Consider the following 13,958-nt stretch of genomic DNA (forward strand, 5'->3'; position numbering starts at 1 on the left):
AGTCTTCATTCATTCATATGTGATTTGTGTGGCAACCATAGAAGTCCTTTCATCGCTACAAGCAAGCAATGTCTTTGTTATTGTCTTTGTAGTGCTTAAGCAAAACATTTTTTTTAGCAGTTTCTGGAAGTGAATGCATTTGGAAGTTATGTACATACTGGTCAGCATCCAAACTTTATGAAGATCATTTCTCTGTTGTCAGAATCATCTTCATCTTGTGGAGGGAAAGATGGACTGATGCAAGGACCACTTGCACTCGTGGAAGGACCCCTTGCATGAGTGCATCTTTCTTTCCATTGACAGAAGGAGCTTCCAGTGACAGAGGGCGGCTGTGCCAACAGTTTAAATCCTGCCCAATGCCTCTTAGATATATGACAGGAAGAACATCCGATAGAATGTTAGGCTGAGCCAGGGTTTGATTGGCAGGGGTGAAAAGGCTCATTAGGAACATAGGAAACTGCCATATACTGAGTCAGACCATTGGTCTATCTAGCTCAGTATTGTCTTCACAGACTGGCAGTGGCTTCTCCAGGGTTGCACTCAGGAATCTCTCTCAGCCCTATCTTGGAGAAGCCAGGGAGGGAACTTGAAACCTTCTGCTCTTCCCAGAGCGGCTCCATCCCCTGAGGGGAATATCTTGCAGTGCTCACACATCAAGTCTCCCATTCATATGCAACCAGGGCAGACCCTGCTTAGCTATGGGGACAAGTCATGCTTGCTACCACAAGACCAGCTCTCCTCTCCAAAAGCCTACAGCACCCGGTATTCCCAGGTGGTCTCCCATCCAAGTACTAACCAGGCCTGACTCTGCTTAGCTTCCGAGATCAGACGAGATCGGGCGCGTTCATTCAAAAGTGAATTTGAAAATGTGTGTTAGAATTTGAGCTGAGATTGATGTCTCACACGCACTTGGCCTTCACATTTCACCTTGGCCTCTTTTACTCTTGACTACATTGATTATATCTGGCAAATTTGTGCTAAGGATAAAAGTTCACAGATGAAAAGAAATTCATTGTGTCAGAACAAAATATGATGCAGGGTGACTTCTCTCTTTTAAAACATTTGGCTGCAATGTTTAACGAAGAAAGCAAGCTACACATTAAAGATGTCTGTTAAATAGCATAATCCATTATTCTCCTTCATATATTCTCTGTGTTGAAATGCATTAATCAAAATATTTCATACCTCAAGCCAACAGCTGATCATCTTGGTATCTGTATGGATCAGAAAAAAATGTATTATAGTAGTTTGTAGGCTCCTATTTCACAAGATATGAAAGATTATTAATGTACATTTATCTTGTGTCCTGCAGTTGGTTTTGTTGCCTTAACAAAAAGTTTTCAAGGCAAATAACATATATCACCTTACATAATTTATGTTACTTCAATTGAGCCAGTATTAATGTTTAAATATGTAATCTCTTTTTTTACTAGTGTTATTATCACAACAGTGTTATACCTTTCAGACGCCCTTCGTAAAAACTTCTTAAATGAAAGCTTTGATTACAAGGTAAATTAATTGTGGTTTCGACTACAAAGTTCTGTTTCTCCTAAATGTTTGTCTGTCTGTCTTTCTTTCTGTCCTTAACTGAATGCCATCTGCTCAAACTGTATTTCAAAATGTGCATTGAGTCCTCCTACAATTTTCTCCCTTCTTGCAGTCTCCATTTCAGCAGTACTCTCATTGGATGGTCAGGGGTGGTGGTGGGATTGCCCTTGCTTGCTTCAAGGCAGAAGACATGCAGTCCTATTGCAATGCTGCTGGAGACATGCACCCCATCAACATGGTACAGTGCAAGTGGAGATGCCCATTTGTGTAGTACATGGTACAGTACAAGTGGAGATCCCTGTGTTTGATGCCCATTGAGATATGAGGCATCTGTTGAACCTCACTGAGCTCTATTTGCACATCTTGAATTGGTCAAACTGCTTCAGAGAATCTCAGTTTTGTGGCAAACTTGTTCTGGAGCAAAAAATTGAACATGAGGTTTCAGTTCAACCGCTCTGGGCTCCTTGGAGGAAGAGTGGGATATAAAATGTAAAATAAAAATAATAATAATAAAAAAATTTCACCTACTGAACTATAGCTAGCCATAGTTCCACTGGAATTAGCTGAAGATGATAACGTCCATTGTAATTTCTAGCACAGCCCAAGTACAAATGCATTTTAATCAGTGTTGCTTTCATTGCTTTGTTGATGTTTCTTTGAAACACTTTGATAGTCTCTTGTAATTAAGGATTCAGATGAGGTTTCTTTTACCAACATGTAACTCAAAACTGGTGACTTGATGAGCCCTTTCTCACGAGCAGTGAGAAGGGTCAAGAGGGTTAGCAGGGAGGAAGCCCTAAAGAGCTTACCTCCCCACAGACAAGCAATGGTGTCCTGTCCGACAGGTGAATCACCCATCCAGATGACTACCAGCTGCATCCAGTAGCTCGGGTGGCCAGGGTGCTGGGACACATTGCCCCAGCCCCCAGAGCAGGGGCGTAGCTATAATTGAGCGAAAGGGTTCAAAGAACATGGGCCCCCAGCTCCTGAGGGCCCTCCAGCTCCACCCTCCTTATTTTCTTCATTATCTCCTTCACTCTGGGGGGGCTGCCAGAGAGAGGGATGAACAAGGGCCCCCTCTCCCCTAGCTACGCCCCCAGTGGCGTAGCGGGGGGAAACGGCGCCCAGGGCAAGCTCTGGCCCTGAAATTGCGCCTGCCCCCTGCGCCCCCATACCTGTGTGCGCCCCCAGTGAGCGCGGCGGTGGCTGGTGGGTGGCGGCGGGACTCGGGAGTGAGTGCGGCGGTGGCTGGCGGGCGGCGGCGGGACTTGGGAGTGAGTGCGGCGGCGGCAGCTGGCGGGTGCTGGCGGGCGGGCGGCGGCGGGACTCGGGAGTGAGCGCGGCGGTGGCTGGCGGGCGGCGGCAGGACTCGGGAGTGAGCGCGGCGGCGGTGGCGGGACTCGGGAGTGAGTGTGGCGGTGGTGGCTGGCAGGCGGCGGTGGGACTCGGGAGTAAGCGCGGCGGCGGCTGGCGGGCGGCGGCGGGACTCAGGAGTGCCTGTGCAGTTGGGAAGCAACACCGGGCCAGAAGGCAGGCCTCAGCATCGCTCTGCTGCACTTGGCGGCGATCCGCCGCCGCCCGCCCGCCAGCCACCACCGCCGCGCTCACTCCCAAGTCCCGCCGCCGCCCGCCAGCCACCGCGCGATCCAGGGGGGTCGGGGGGGCATGCCACTTTTTGGCGCCCCCCACGTGACCCACCAGAGTGGCGCCCAGGGCACGTACCCTGCCTGCCCCCCCTATCGTTATGCCCCTGTACGCCCCTGCCCCAGAGCTCCAATAATGCACCGCGCAAGTGTGTGCTGTGTTATGGGGATCCCCCCTCACCTCCCTGGGATCTCCTCAGTCTTGCAGTGGCTGCAAGCAGCCACAGAAACGGGGTTAGGAGACTGCTTGCTCTCATAAGCTCATTTTGAAGGGTGGCTGCCGTGGTGGGTTTTCCTCTGAGGTGCCGCCAGGATTTTGTACGGCCCAATTCTGGCCATGCACACCCGCAGGCAAAACCAGGATGGGCTTCCTTAGCCTGGTTTTGCTTGCGTGTCTGAACAGCTTCAATGTGTCACATTAGAACAGATAGATATGTTTCACTACCAACGCACATTCAACTGACCAACTTCATTGATTTTAGAAAACATGTACCTTGGCAGCATCTAACTGTTCTAAATTGGAAGCGACATACATCTTGCAACATGTTGCTTATTACAGTGTTGATTAGTAAGAGTTGCCTTTAGATTTGAGAAATAAATGACTACGTTGTCTGGTTATAAATAGTAGCTCTGAAAAGGAAGAAAATAACCAGATCTTGTGTTTACTTTTAGATATGGGATTCCTACTTCTATCTTGCTGTCATTTTTATAAACCAATTATGTCTACAATTAGAAATGTTCACACCTTCCAAGAAGAAAAAGGTGTTAGAGAAGTAAGTACCACTGTTGGGTCCTAGGAGCCATTTTTGGAAGGGCTGTATATAAATCAGATAGATAGATAGATATGCTAAAGATCACCCAACATCTGCATTCTTTCTCTGTGCAAGGAGTGCTGAGATAGTGGACTCTGAGAATATATATTGTGACCTAATACTTTCTTTTTGATTTGATGTGTTTGTTGCAAGGTATAGGAGATAATTATTATTTTTTTAAGCAGAAGGAAACTGTCACAAGGGATAATGAATTGCTAATATATTAATGGCATCACACAGAATATGCTTGAATGAGTCAGCAAACAAAATTTTGAAAATTCTGTAAGCATCATTCTCAAGCTCTTGAATGAATTCAGTCTGGCTCATCTTATTTCCAGATTAAGCAAAACTCGCTCAAAGGAATGGGGATGATATGCATGAAAACCTGTGCAACCTGTGGGCAACAGAAAATCTGTGCCCATGGGACAGAACTGTGTGTTCAATACAGAATTTCTCTTGCTACCCTGATTCCTATTGCCAAAGATACAAGCTGCTTTTAAACCTGCTTGCTTCTTTAGCAATGAAAACAAGAGAAAAGTCAACAAGTACCACTCATGGCATGCATGCATTATTTTTTCACACAAGCATGTCCCATCTTTGGATCCTAGCTACCATGTCTATATACTCCCTCGAGTACTTTGAATTGCATTGCAACATAACAGCTGGACCCAGGCTGCACAGAGTGTGTATGGAGGATATATCGCTGTTGCCATTTGTTACTCTTAGGAAGCTGACATTGGCTGACATAACTGTGATAAATAAATGGTTTTTCTGATTTAAACCATTGTGGAACATTGTAAACTAAGAGATTTTTCCCATTTCATAAAGTGACACACACTGGAAACAATAACTGACATTTATTTCATATATTTGTATTCATTAATTACATTTATATCCTGCCCATCATGAAGTTCAAGGCAGCATGCATGAGAATCTCAAGCAGTCTTCCATCCAAGCACTGCTTAGCTTCAGAAGGGTGGTTGCATCCTGTGCCTTCAGACAGTGGCCTGGGGCTGTGTTATCAGATGAAAAGGTTTTCAAAATATTCTGAGAGGATCCCATTATCATTCACTGAGCCATATATACAGGCAACTTCCATCTCCTGCCCCCTAAGGAGTCCCATCCTCATTTTATTTAACTCCTCTCAGAAGCCTAGTAACACGTATCTTCAATATCGAGGAATATATTTTTCTCCTCCCCAAGAGTGTTCTTCCTCTTTGCCCTAAAGAATGTAAGTGAAGAGTTGCTCCTCAAGCTTTCCCTCTGCATCTCTGGTGAACACAACTGTTTTTCCCTCCTTGCCACACTTGCTCTGGATTTGTCTGTATTGGACTATTCTTTCCTGTTCTGATTGCTGTCCAAGATTGTTTTGCTGCTTTGGTTTATATACTAGTGGTGTGTGTGTGTATGTGTGTGTGTGAGAGAGAGTCATATTACAGAAATTAGTATGCTGTGCTTTTGAAAATGCATATAAATGTACCTCATTGCAAAAAATGTAAAATGTGTGGCTTATGATAAAGTAAAATTATCTTCTAAATAATATTTGATTTCTAAATATATATCACAGATATGGTGACATGCGGGTGACAATGGGATGTGAAATCTTCAGCATGTGGCAAAATTTAGGTACGTTTATTTATATTTCTTAGGATTCAGATTTAAATATCCTTTTTTTAAAAAAGAAAGAAAACTCTGCAAGTGTGACACATATTAAGTTCAAGTCTTAACAACTGGAGAGCCATGGAAACAGAAGAGATCATAGAAATGTTTCCTGGAAGCCTTATTTGTTATGACATAATTCAAAAGTTGTCTTAGAATTCCTTAATTGGGAGGGGAAACATGTTTCATTACTGCTTGAAAGGATTGCTATACAATCAGTGATCACTATCACAGTGTGAATTTGGTTCTAGGGCATATCTGCATAGGATCATTCCCCCCCTCCCCCCCAGGGTGTAGCACACAAATGATCCCTAGAGTCAATGGATGTGGGTTCTTCTCAACCACCACTGCCCCCTTGCTATTCTCATTTTCAGGGGCTGATAGAATGTTGCTCTCATGCACCAAAGCACAGGAGCACAGGAAGCTTTTCTGCAGCCTGTCTTCTATGCTGTTGTGTGTCACCTGATAAACCTAAGAGCTGGTGTATATGAAACATCCAAATTGTAAACAGAAATTTATCCATCTGGCATTGTCTTTGTGTGGCAATCAGTTTGCATCCAGTGGTGATTGGAAAAATGTTCTCTAGGTTACTGCAGTTCTCCCCACCCCCGCCCCACCATTCCATTTGTTTTTGGAGGTTTGCATGTGGCACAAGGGGGAAAATCTCTGTCTGCATACCATGCAGTTTGCCACACAGAAACAGCCATGATAGGTACGGTTTTCCATGTGACAGCTCGTTTGTATGCAGCATCTTGTGGGTGAAACACACATATTAACGAAGAAAATGTAAAGGGTGACTGCATGATAGTTTGAGATCATTAGGAGCACTGCAAAAATCCGTGAGCATGCTACTGTGTTAAATCCACTCTTTGTGTTTATTTATTTAGAAGTACTCATTTAGACACTGTAATGCTGCATTATATGTTAGAATGCATTATTAGTGCTGCTTCTCAGTGCCAAATTTAGATAACCGCTCTTATAATTCCATTTCCTAAAATATTCTGCACCAATGTTGCCTGTTCAGAAAAGAGTTGCATCACAGAGAATGGGAAAATACACTGGTCAAGCTCTATCATGATTAATAACAAGATACTAATGTGTGCCAAACCAATTATATATGAGTATAATGCAGCCTAAAGGTTAATGGGTTATATCAGAGCAACATATTGCGTGTTATGCATCACAACCTGAGCTGTGTAGCTAGGGATCACTCCATCTGTCTGTGCTGTGCTAAAACAACCATGCAGATTGGAGCTCTTCTTGCTTTAATGGCATAGTCTGGAAATGTGGAAAAGGAACGTTCAGATTTGCAGAGAAGGAAGAGCAGGAAGCATTCTCTGCTGTGCCAGATGTTATGCCCATGGAGAATGCTTGACAAATGTACATTTCAACCTTCATCTCTTTGTTGCCTGTCCTGTTCTATCTATTCAATATGTCATGCTTAACAGGTTAGGGAAAGAGCTATACTTGTTGGTGCGATCAGTAATTCTTCTTGAAATGAACTGCCATTGAGAATTATGAATGTAAATTGTGGCTGAATGTTGGCCATCAGTAAGCCAGGCCACACAGTAAGCCAGGCCACACTAGATCATGTGAGCATCTTGAAAATGCACAGGGCTGCTCCTTATCTCAGAGATGGAAACCACTGAGGAGAGAAGCCATTTATATGAAGTGGCACCTTCAGGTAGACGTTGTGTATGCGGTTTCTATTTATGTAACCATGGAGACCATATGTGTGGTCCCACTGTGAAAGGCACTACAACTATGGTGGCAAAACAACACAGTATATTTCATTTGGCATAATATATCACAAGAGTTTATAAGAACCTTAGTTTATTTTAGCCAGCTTATCTCAAGCAGCTTAAAAGCTAATAGTGCTGTGCAAAACAGCCCCACTTGGCTTTGAGGACTTTCTCAGAACTTTGGAGTGATCCCTGTTTCACAAATTCAGAAGGGGTACTGATTCACTTTGGGCTGATGTGCTTTGGTGCCTCCCTTCACTCCTAAAAGTACTTATAGAAGCGGGCAGAGGACAGGAGAGAGGTCACATTCCTGTATCTTCACTCTGGCTTCTATGATTTGCATTTAAAATAACATTTTTTCTTTACTGTAAGGTGAGAACATCACTTTGTGGGAGAAGTCATGCAACATTACTGACAACCTTATTCCGAGCCAGCAGCCAGTTGTCTTTGTAGCTCAGTATTGTCTATAGACTGGCAGCAGCTTCTTCAAGGTTGCAGGCAGGAATCTCTCTCAGTCCCATCTTGGAGATGCCAGGGAGGGAACTTGGAGCCTTCTGCATGGAAGCATGCAGGTGCTCTTCCCAGAGCAGCCCCTTCCCCTAAGGGGAATATCTTACAGTGCTCACATGTCATCTCCCATTCAAATGCAAACCAGGGCAGATCCTGCTTATCAAAGAGAGCAATTCATATTTGCTACCACAAGACCGGCTCTCCTCCTCATAAAAGTGTTCATTGGAACATGGGAAGCTGCCTTATACTGAGTCAGACCATTGATCCATCTAGCTCAGTATTGTCTGCACTGACTGGCAGCAGCTCTCCAAGGATTCAGGCAGGAGTCTCTCCCAGTCCTACCCAGAGATGCCAGGGATTGAACCTGGGATCTTCTGAATACAAAGCGGGTGTTCTCCCATGGAGCAGTGCTCCTAGAAGTTTTTGTTGTTTCTGAGACAGTGGCCATTGCTTCAGAGAGCCAAAGGGTTTGGTCTGATTTGCTTCACTTTGACCCGGATTTGGCCCAAACCAGACGAAGTTGTGGTTTGCACCAAAGCAGGCTGAAAACAAATAGGCCCCCAATGCTTTTTGTAGCCCTAAAACTAGTGGCCTCTTTGTGTACCAATGTGCAGTAAATGTATTGTATATGATATTTAAAAAATATTCCTACAATGCCCAATTAAAAAAACCACTTGTTTTTCTTTTTAAAGATATTCAATTTTTCATAAGAGCTACAGTCCACCTTCCCTTTTTCAAGGTGGAATTTGCACTCACATTGGTATGTTCTCAAAATGGAGAGTAGGTGCAAACTCTAGCAGTTTGGTTCTACCTGATGCGCATATGCATTCAGGTAGCTATTCACACTTTCCTCAGGCTCTTGAATTTCTGATATAAAAATACCAGAGCAAGATGTGCTTCCAATCGGGGGCGTAGCAAGGTTGGAGGGGGCCCAGAGACAAGATTTTAAAATGGGCCCCTCGCTGATACACACACACAAACACACTTCACAATATATCGTGCACTCACACTCACATCCCCATTATGAATACGGTGAATATCTAGTTCACATTGAATCTAGTTTTTTTTACTCTCTGCTCCTGCCGATCTCCAAGAGACTAATTCAACATAATTCACAGGGGGTGCAACATGGGCGGGTGGGGAGTCATGTGAAATGCATCTGGGGGGCCCCTCGAGGCATTGGGGCCCCAAGACGACTGCCTCCCCTTGCCTAATGGTAGTTACGCCCCTGCTTCCAATGTGTAGTGGCTTTTTGGAAAATGTGTACTCTTTGATTCTAGTTTCAGGTGCTTCTTCAGTTAACAAACTCGGTTTGTTAGTGTTGGTGGGAAGTGTTTTTTCTTTAAAAAAACAAATGTCAAGAATGCCTAGCAACTATTCTCTGCACTCCTTTCCCAAAAACCTATTATGCTTCAGCAGTCTTCATTCTGCACAAGGTCTCCTAGCCTTGGGAGCTAGGGATGTGCACAAAATAGGTTTTGCGTTTCATTTCAAATTCAAAATGAAATGCAAAATGCTTGAAATGTTTCATTGCAACAGTGGCGAACCAGGGATGTACTAGGGAACTAAGATTTAATTATGGTTCCATGTGATGTATGCCCCTCTGAAGTTCTTAATATACTAAGAGTTTTTATTTTACTGTATTGTATCCCTGAAGATTATTCAATTCAGTTGGGCTCTGTTTTTGTTTTAGGGGAACACAAAGTCCACTTCATCCCAGCACTGATAGGCCCTTTCTTAGAAGTGACTCTGATACCTCAACCGGACCTACGGAATGTAATGATTCCTATTTTCCATGACATGATGGATTGGGAACAAAGGCGCAGCGGCAACTTTAAACAGGTACTTATTGTCAACCAGAGGAAAAAGGTTTTCTTCTACCTGATAGCTTTAATACATTATGCAGTTTAACAGAAGGGCCTATTCCTAAGTCTTGATCAGAGCTATAGTCCATCCAGTTCTCTATCCTACTACAAACCCTACAAAAACCAGTATGATTTTATAAAGATATTTCAAAATCATCAATTTGCTGTGATTTATACAGAGCTTCTGGTGCTATGAAATCTTTAGCAGTTCGGGATATGCATGGAACCGGATGGGGGAGGTTTCTGCTTTAAGAGTGGGGGAGGATGCACTTACCCCTCCCTCTGCTTTCCCCCCGCTGGCGCTCTGTGTTTTAAAAGTCCACCAGGGTGACAGCGTACCTACCTGACGCCTCGTTGCCACCTTTACCAGAAGTAGGCAGAAGTATCTGACATGCCTGCCTGCACATGCTTCGGATACTTCTGCCTGCTTCCGGAAAAGATGGCAGGAAGGTTCGCTTCCGCCCCAGTGGAATTTTAAAACACAGAGTGCCAGCGGGGGGAAAGTGGAGGGAGGGATAAGTGCATCCTCCCCTGCCGAAGCAGAACCTCCACCTTCGAATCAGTGGAACCGCCCACCATTCAAACCAATTTGGAGGCCCATAAGGGGCCTCTGAACCGCTTCCATGCACATCCCTATTAGCAGTGACTTCAGTATGAGGATTCAGGCTCTAGCTACTTTAAAAGGCTACTGACCAGATTTTCCTGTGGAAAAATGGATGACTGAAGGAGTCGGGTGAGGGGCTGATTGCATCCAAAGGCAAAGAGTAACCACTATTAAGGTGGTGTCAGGGCATTGGCTGGGGCCCAGGACAATAAGAAGGCCCACAACTCAGCTGTCATGTCCTGCCAAATTTGGTTGGGAGCGTGAGGAGTAGCCACCTTGTGGCAGCCACCCCTATCTTTAAAACAACAACAGTGCAGTGCAGTGCAGTGGTTAGAGTGTTGGACTAGGACTGGGGAGATCTGAGTTCAAATCCCCATTCAGCCATGAAACTCACTGGGTGACTCTGGGCCAGTCACTTAACTCTCAGCCTAACCTACTTCACAGGGTTGTTGTGAGGATAAAAATAATGATGTACACTGTTCTGGGCTCCTTGGAGAAAGAGCGGGATATAAATGTAAAAAAAGTGCACTCATTGCTATGTGATTGATGGAGTTGGTGCTTGCATTTTTTTTTTTTAATGGCAGCAGACAGTGTTGCCACTGTAAAGCGCTCCAAATTGATGCCACCCTGCTGTTCATATAAGACTTTCCCAAATCTTTATAAGGTTTACTTGGGTGATGAGACACCAGCAATGGTCTGGAGTGTTTGTGAAGGCCAGCACTGCCATTGCAAAGTGCTCCAGTCTGCTGCTGCCCAATACACCATTTAGGGCCTCAGCACAAAGCTTTGATCAAGCCCCCCACCCCACAACCTGGCACTGACCTTGAGGACCTTTTGACCTTAAAAGCACTTACGGGTGCTTGACCAAAAGACTTCTTGGGGCCCTGACACCTGTCAGACCACATTCACCCATATGAATCTGCCAGGGCTGCCTATTCAGCATCTCAGGAGGCCCTACTCATGGCCCCACCACTAACAGAGATCTGGATGGCAGATCTAGAGTCTAGAGACAGGGCCTTTTAGGTTGTGACCCCTTCAAATTTGGAATGCCCTCCCAGAAGAAGTTTGCCATGTTTGCTCCCGCAGATTAAAAAATAAAATAAAAAATAAAGGACATATCTTTTTAGAGAGGCTTTTACATGTTTTATCTCCTGATTATATCTGGTAGGTTTTTTAGTTTTTAGTTTTTTACTTAAAACCACATTTAAAAGTTCCAAATTAAAAGTTATATATTGGTTTAACTTGTTAAAACTTTGATTTTAAAAAAATTGTTCTATGTTATATCTATTTTATTAATGTTGTAAGCCACCCCATTGAGCAGTGTATTGGAGGGACAGAGTATAAATATTTTAAATGAATAAACCAGTTCAGTGATGTTACAAGAGAGTTAAAGGGATGTGTTGGATCACCTTGGGGTTCCAGGACAAAAGGCAGTGAATAATAAATAAAAGGGAAGTATTCAGAAGTCCTGCCAATTAAAATACGATGGACAGGGCAAAGAAGAAGGGGGGTAGACATTGTTGGGTGAAAGAGTAAAGTTTTGTCGTTGAGTTAGTGTCGACTCCTCGCAACCACAGAGCCCTGTGGTTGTCTTTCGTAGAATACAGGAGGGGTTTACCATTGCCATCTTCCACACAGTATGAGATGATGCCTTTTAGCATGTTCCTATATCGCTGCTGCCCAATATAGGTGTTTACTAGCGGAGATTCGAAATGGCAGCCTCTGTTTCACTAGGGAAGTTACTTCCTCGCTGCACCATTAGGGGGCCGATGAAAGATTAGTGGGCTTTAAATAATAGCAGGAGAGTCTTTTGCAGAATAAATACATTGTGAGGAGAAATTTGCAGAAGAGTATTGCTTCACCAATGGAAGGGACTGCTGCTTCAGGTGCTGACCAAAATGTTAGATTTCATGAGGACTAGAAGGAGAGAAGAAAACACATTTCTGTTTTCAATAGCAAATTCACTTTGAGAGACAGTGGCAAGAAAGTGCATGAAACAGGATCTGCAGTTGCAGTCGAGAAGGAAAGAGCTTTTAATTCAAGGGCTAGGGTCCAAACTAGCACTACTCAGGTGTAGTAAGGAATGTGAAATATGCACGCTTTGCCTGCCACCCCGCCACCAATGTGCCATCCCACAGATTCATATTTGCTTGGCAGCATGATCTGAACTGCCCTTCATGTGATTTCAGTTGTATTTAAATCCCAGCCTGTCATCTGAGTCCTTTAATTGGAGATGCTGGGGACTGAAGCTGGTTCCTTCTGCATGCAAAGCATATGTTTCTTCACTGAGTTATGGCCCCTTTTCTTAAGGGAGACAGACTCTGTACCAGAGTAAAGAATTATGCCATGAGTATGCTTATGTGAGTGCCACCCCGTACTTAATAGTTGTTTTTTTTTTAAAATGAAGTTTAAAAAATGTTACAGGTCATTGCAAGCAATATCCCATAGGTGCCAATGACATGCAATCACACTGCAGAGCAGACAGAAGTTGAAATAGTAGGGCAATATCCCTGAAGCCTAAGAACTAAATTTAAGAACTAGTCTCAATCCTGTGCAACAAATAAGTAGCAACTTCACATTTCTTGCTCGAAATAATTATTATGTATCAGGGTCCAGTTACAGGAAACACTCCTGTAAGAATATACTCTGATGCTGGTGGGAAAATACCAGTAAGTACTAGGTCTTAACATGATTCTTTGTTAATATGATTTAATTAGTTGCCCGGGTTTGAAGGGCTGACCCTTATGGCTTGCCAAGTTCTGTCACAATCAAACTCCTTTTTTTGCTATTGAAGAATTCTTAGAGATGCCAAGTAAGGAAGTACTAAGCGTGCCATCTGCTACTGCAGTTTGTATTCTGCATCTTGGTGCTGCTTCTCTATGTTCCCTTTCCTGTTGCTTCCAATGAAGCAGAGCAGAAGCATTTGAATTCGTGAGGAGAAATCGCAAAACGGCAGGAGTGGAGTTGGCAAAAAATATCTGAAAAATACAGCATGAAAATGGAGCAGTGAATGCATTATAAGTAGGATGCATTATAAGTAGGAGTATCAGTAACTTTATAAAAACAAAGTAGAGAAACAGTTTGCATAGAAGTACAAACTATCTGATTTCTCTCTGCATTATTCATTACCATTAAAGAAACCAGCTCTCAGTCATATTTTAATAACTCAGCAGCGAGCTTTCCTCTAGTTTTTCATTCACTAATTATCTTTATTACTGAACAGGAGACAATTTTCGACTGCAATATTAATCACAACGAACCACCTTTTGGTGTTTTCTTGATTAAAAAAAATAAAACAGCCCAAGTGTGTTTACACAATAATTAGCGACTGAACTCGTTTTCTCTAACTGCTTTTGTTTGCTGGAGTGAAATTAAGCACATCTCTCACATGTCCAAACTCTGTCAGAAGCACAGGATGTGTTGGTGCTGGACCACCAAGCAGCAATGAGAAGCAGAGGTTATCCTAATGCTAATCTAAGGGTTTAGAAGAAGGAAACAAAGATATTGCTTTTATGCTGAAATGTATATAATGTCTTTTTTTGCAGCCCTAGGGTGGGATTTCAAGCAGGAGAGTT

At 43.5% G+C, this 13,958-nt stretch overlaps 1 protein-coding gene and 1 pseudogene across 8 annotated transcripts in view; one reads left to right on the forward strand and one right to left on the reverse strand.

The window, feature by feature from the left end:
* The window catches only part of DOCK4 (dedicator of cytokinesis 4), a 391,842-nt gene that overhangs the window by 309,660 nt on the left and 68,224 nt on the right, over positions 1-13,958 (forward strand). For all 8 annotated transcript variants that reach the window (XM_053253855.1, XM_053253858.1, XM_053253861.1 and 5 more), the window contains 4 exons: positions 1,434-1,509; positions 3,864-3,964; positions 5,571-5,629; positions 9,608-9,756. In XM_053253855.1, coding sequence (XP_053109830.1) covers positions 1,434-1,509; positions 3,864-3,964; positions 5,571-5,629; positions 9,608-9,756 — 385 coding nt within the window. The remainder of the gene's footprint in view (positions 1-1,433; positions 1,510-3,863; positions 3,965-5,570; positions 5,630-9,607; positions 9,757-13,958) is intronic.
* LOC128328620 (uncharacterized) lies at positions 748-868 on the reverse strand (annotated as a pseudogene).

Source organism: Hemicordylus capensis, chromosome 5, assembly GCF_027244095.1.
Source record: "Hemicordylus capensis ecotype Gifberg chromosome 5, rHemCap1.1.pri, whole genome shotgun sequence".
NCBI lineage: Eukaryota > Metazoa > Chordata > Lepidosauria > Squamata > Cordylidae > Hemicordylus > Hemicordylus capensis.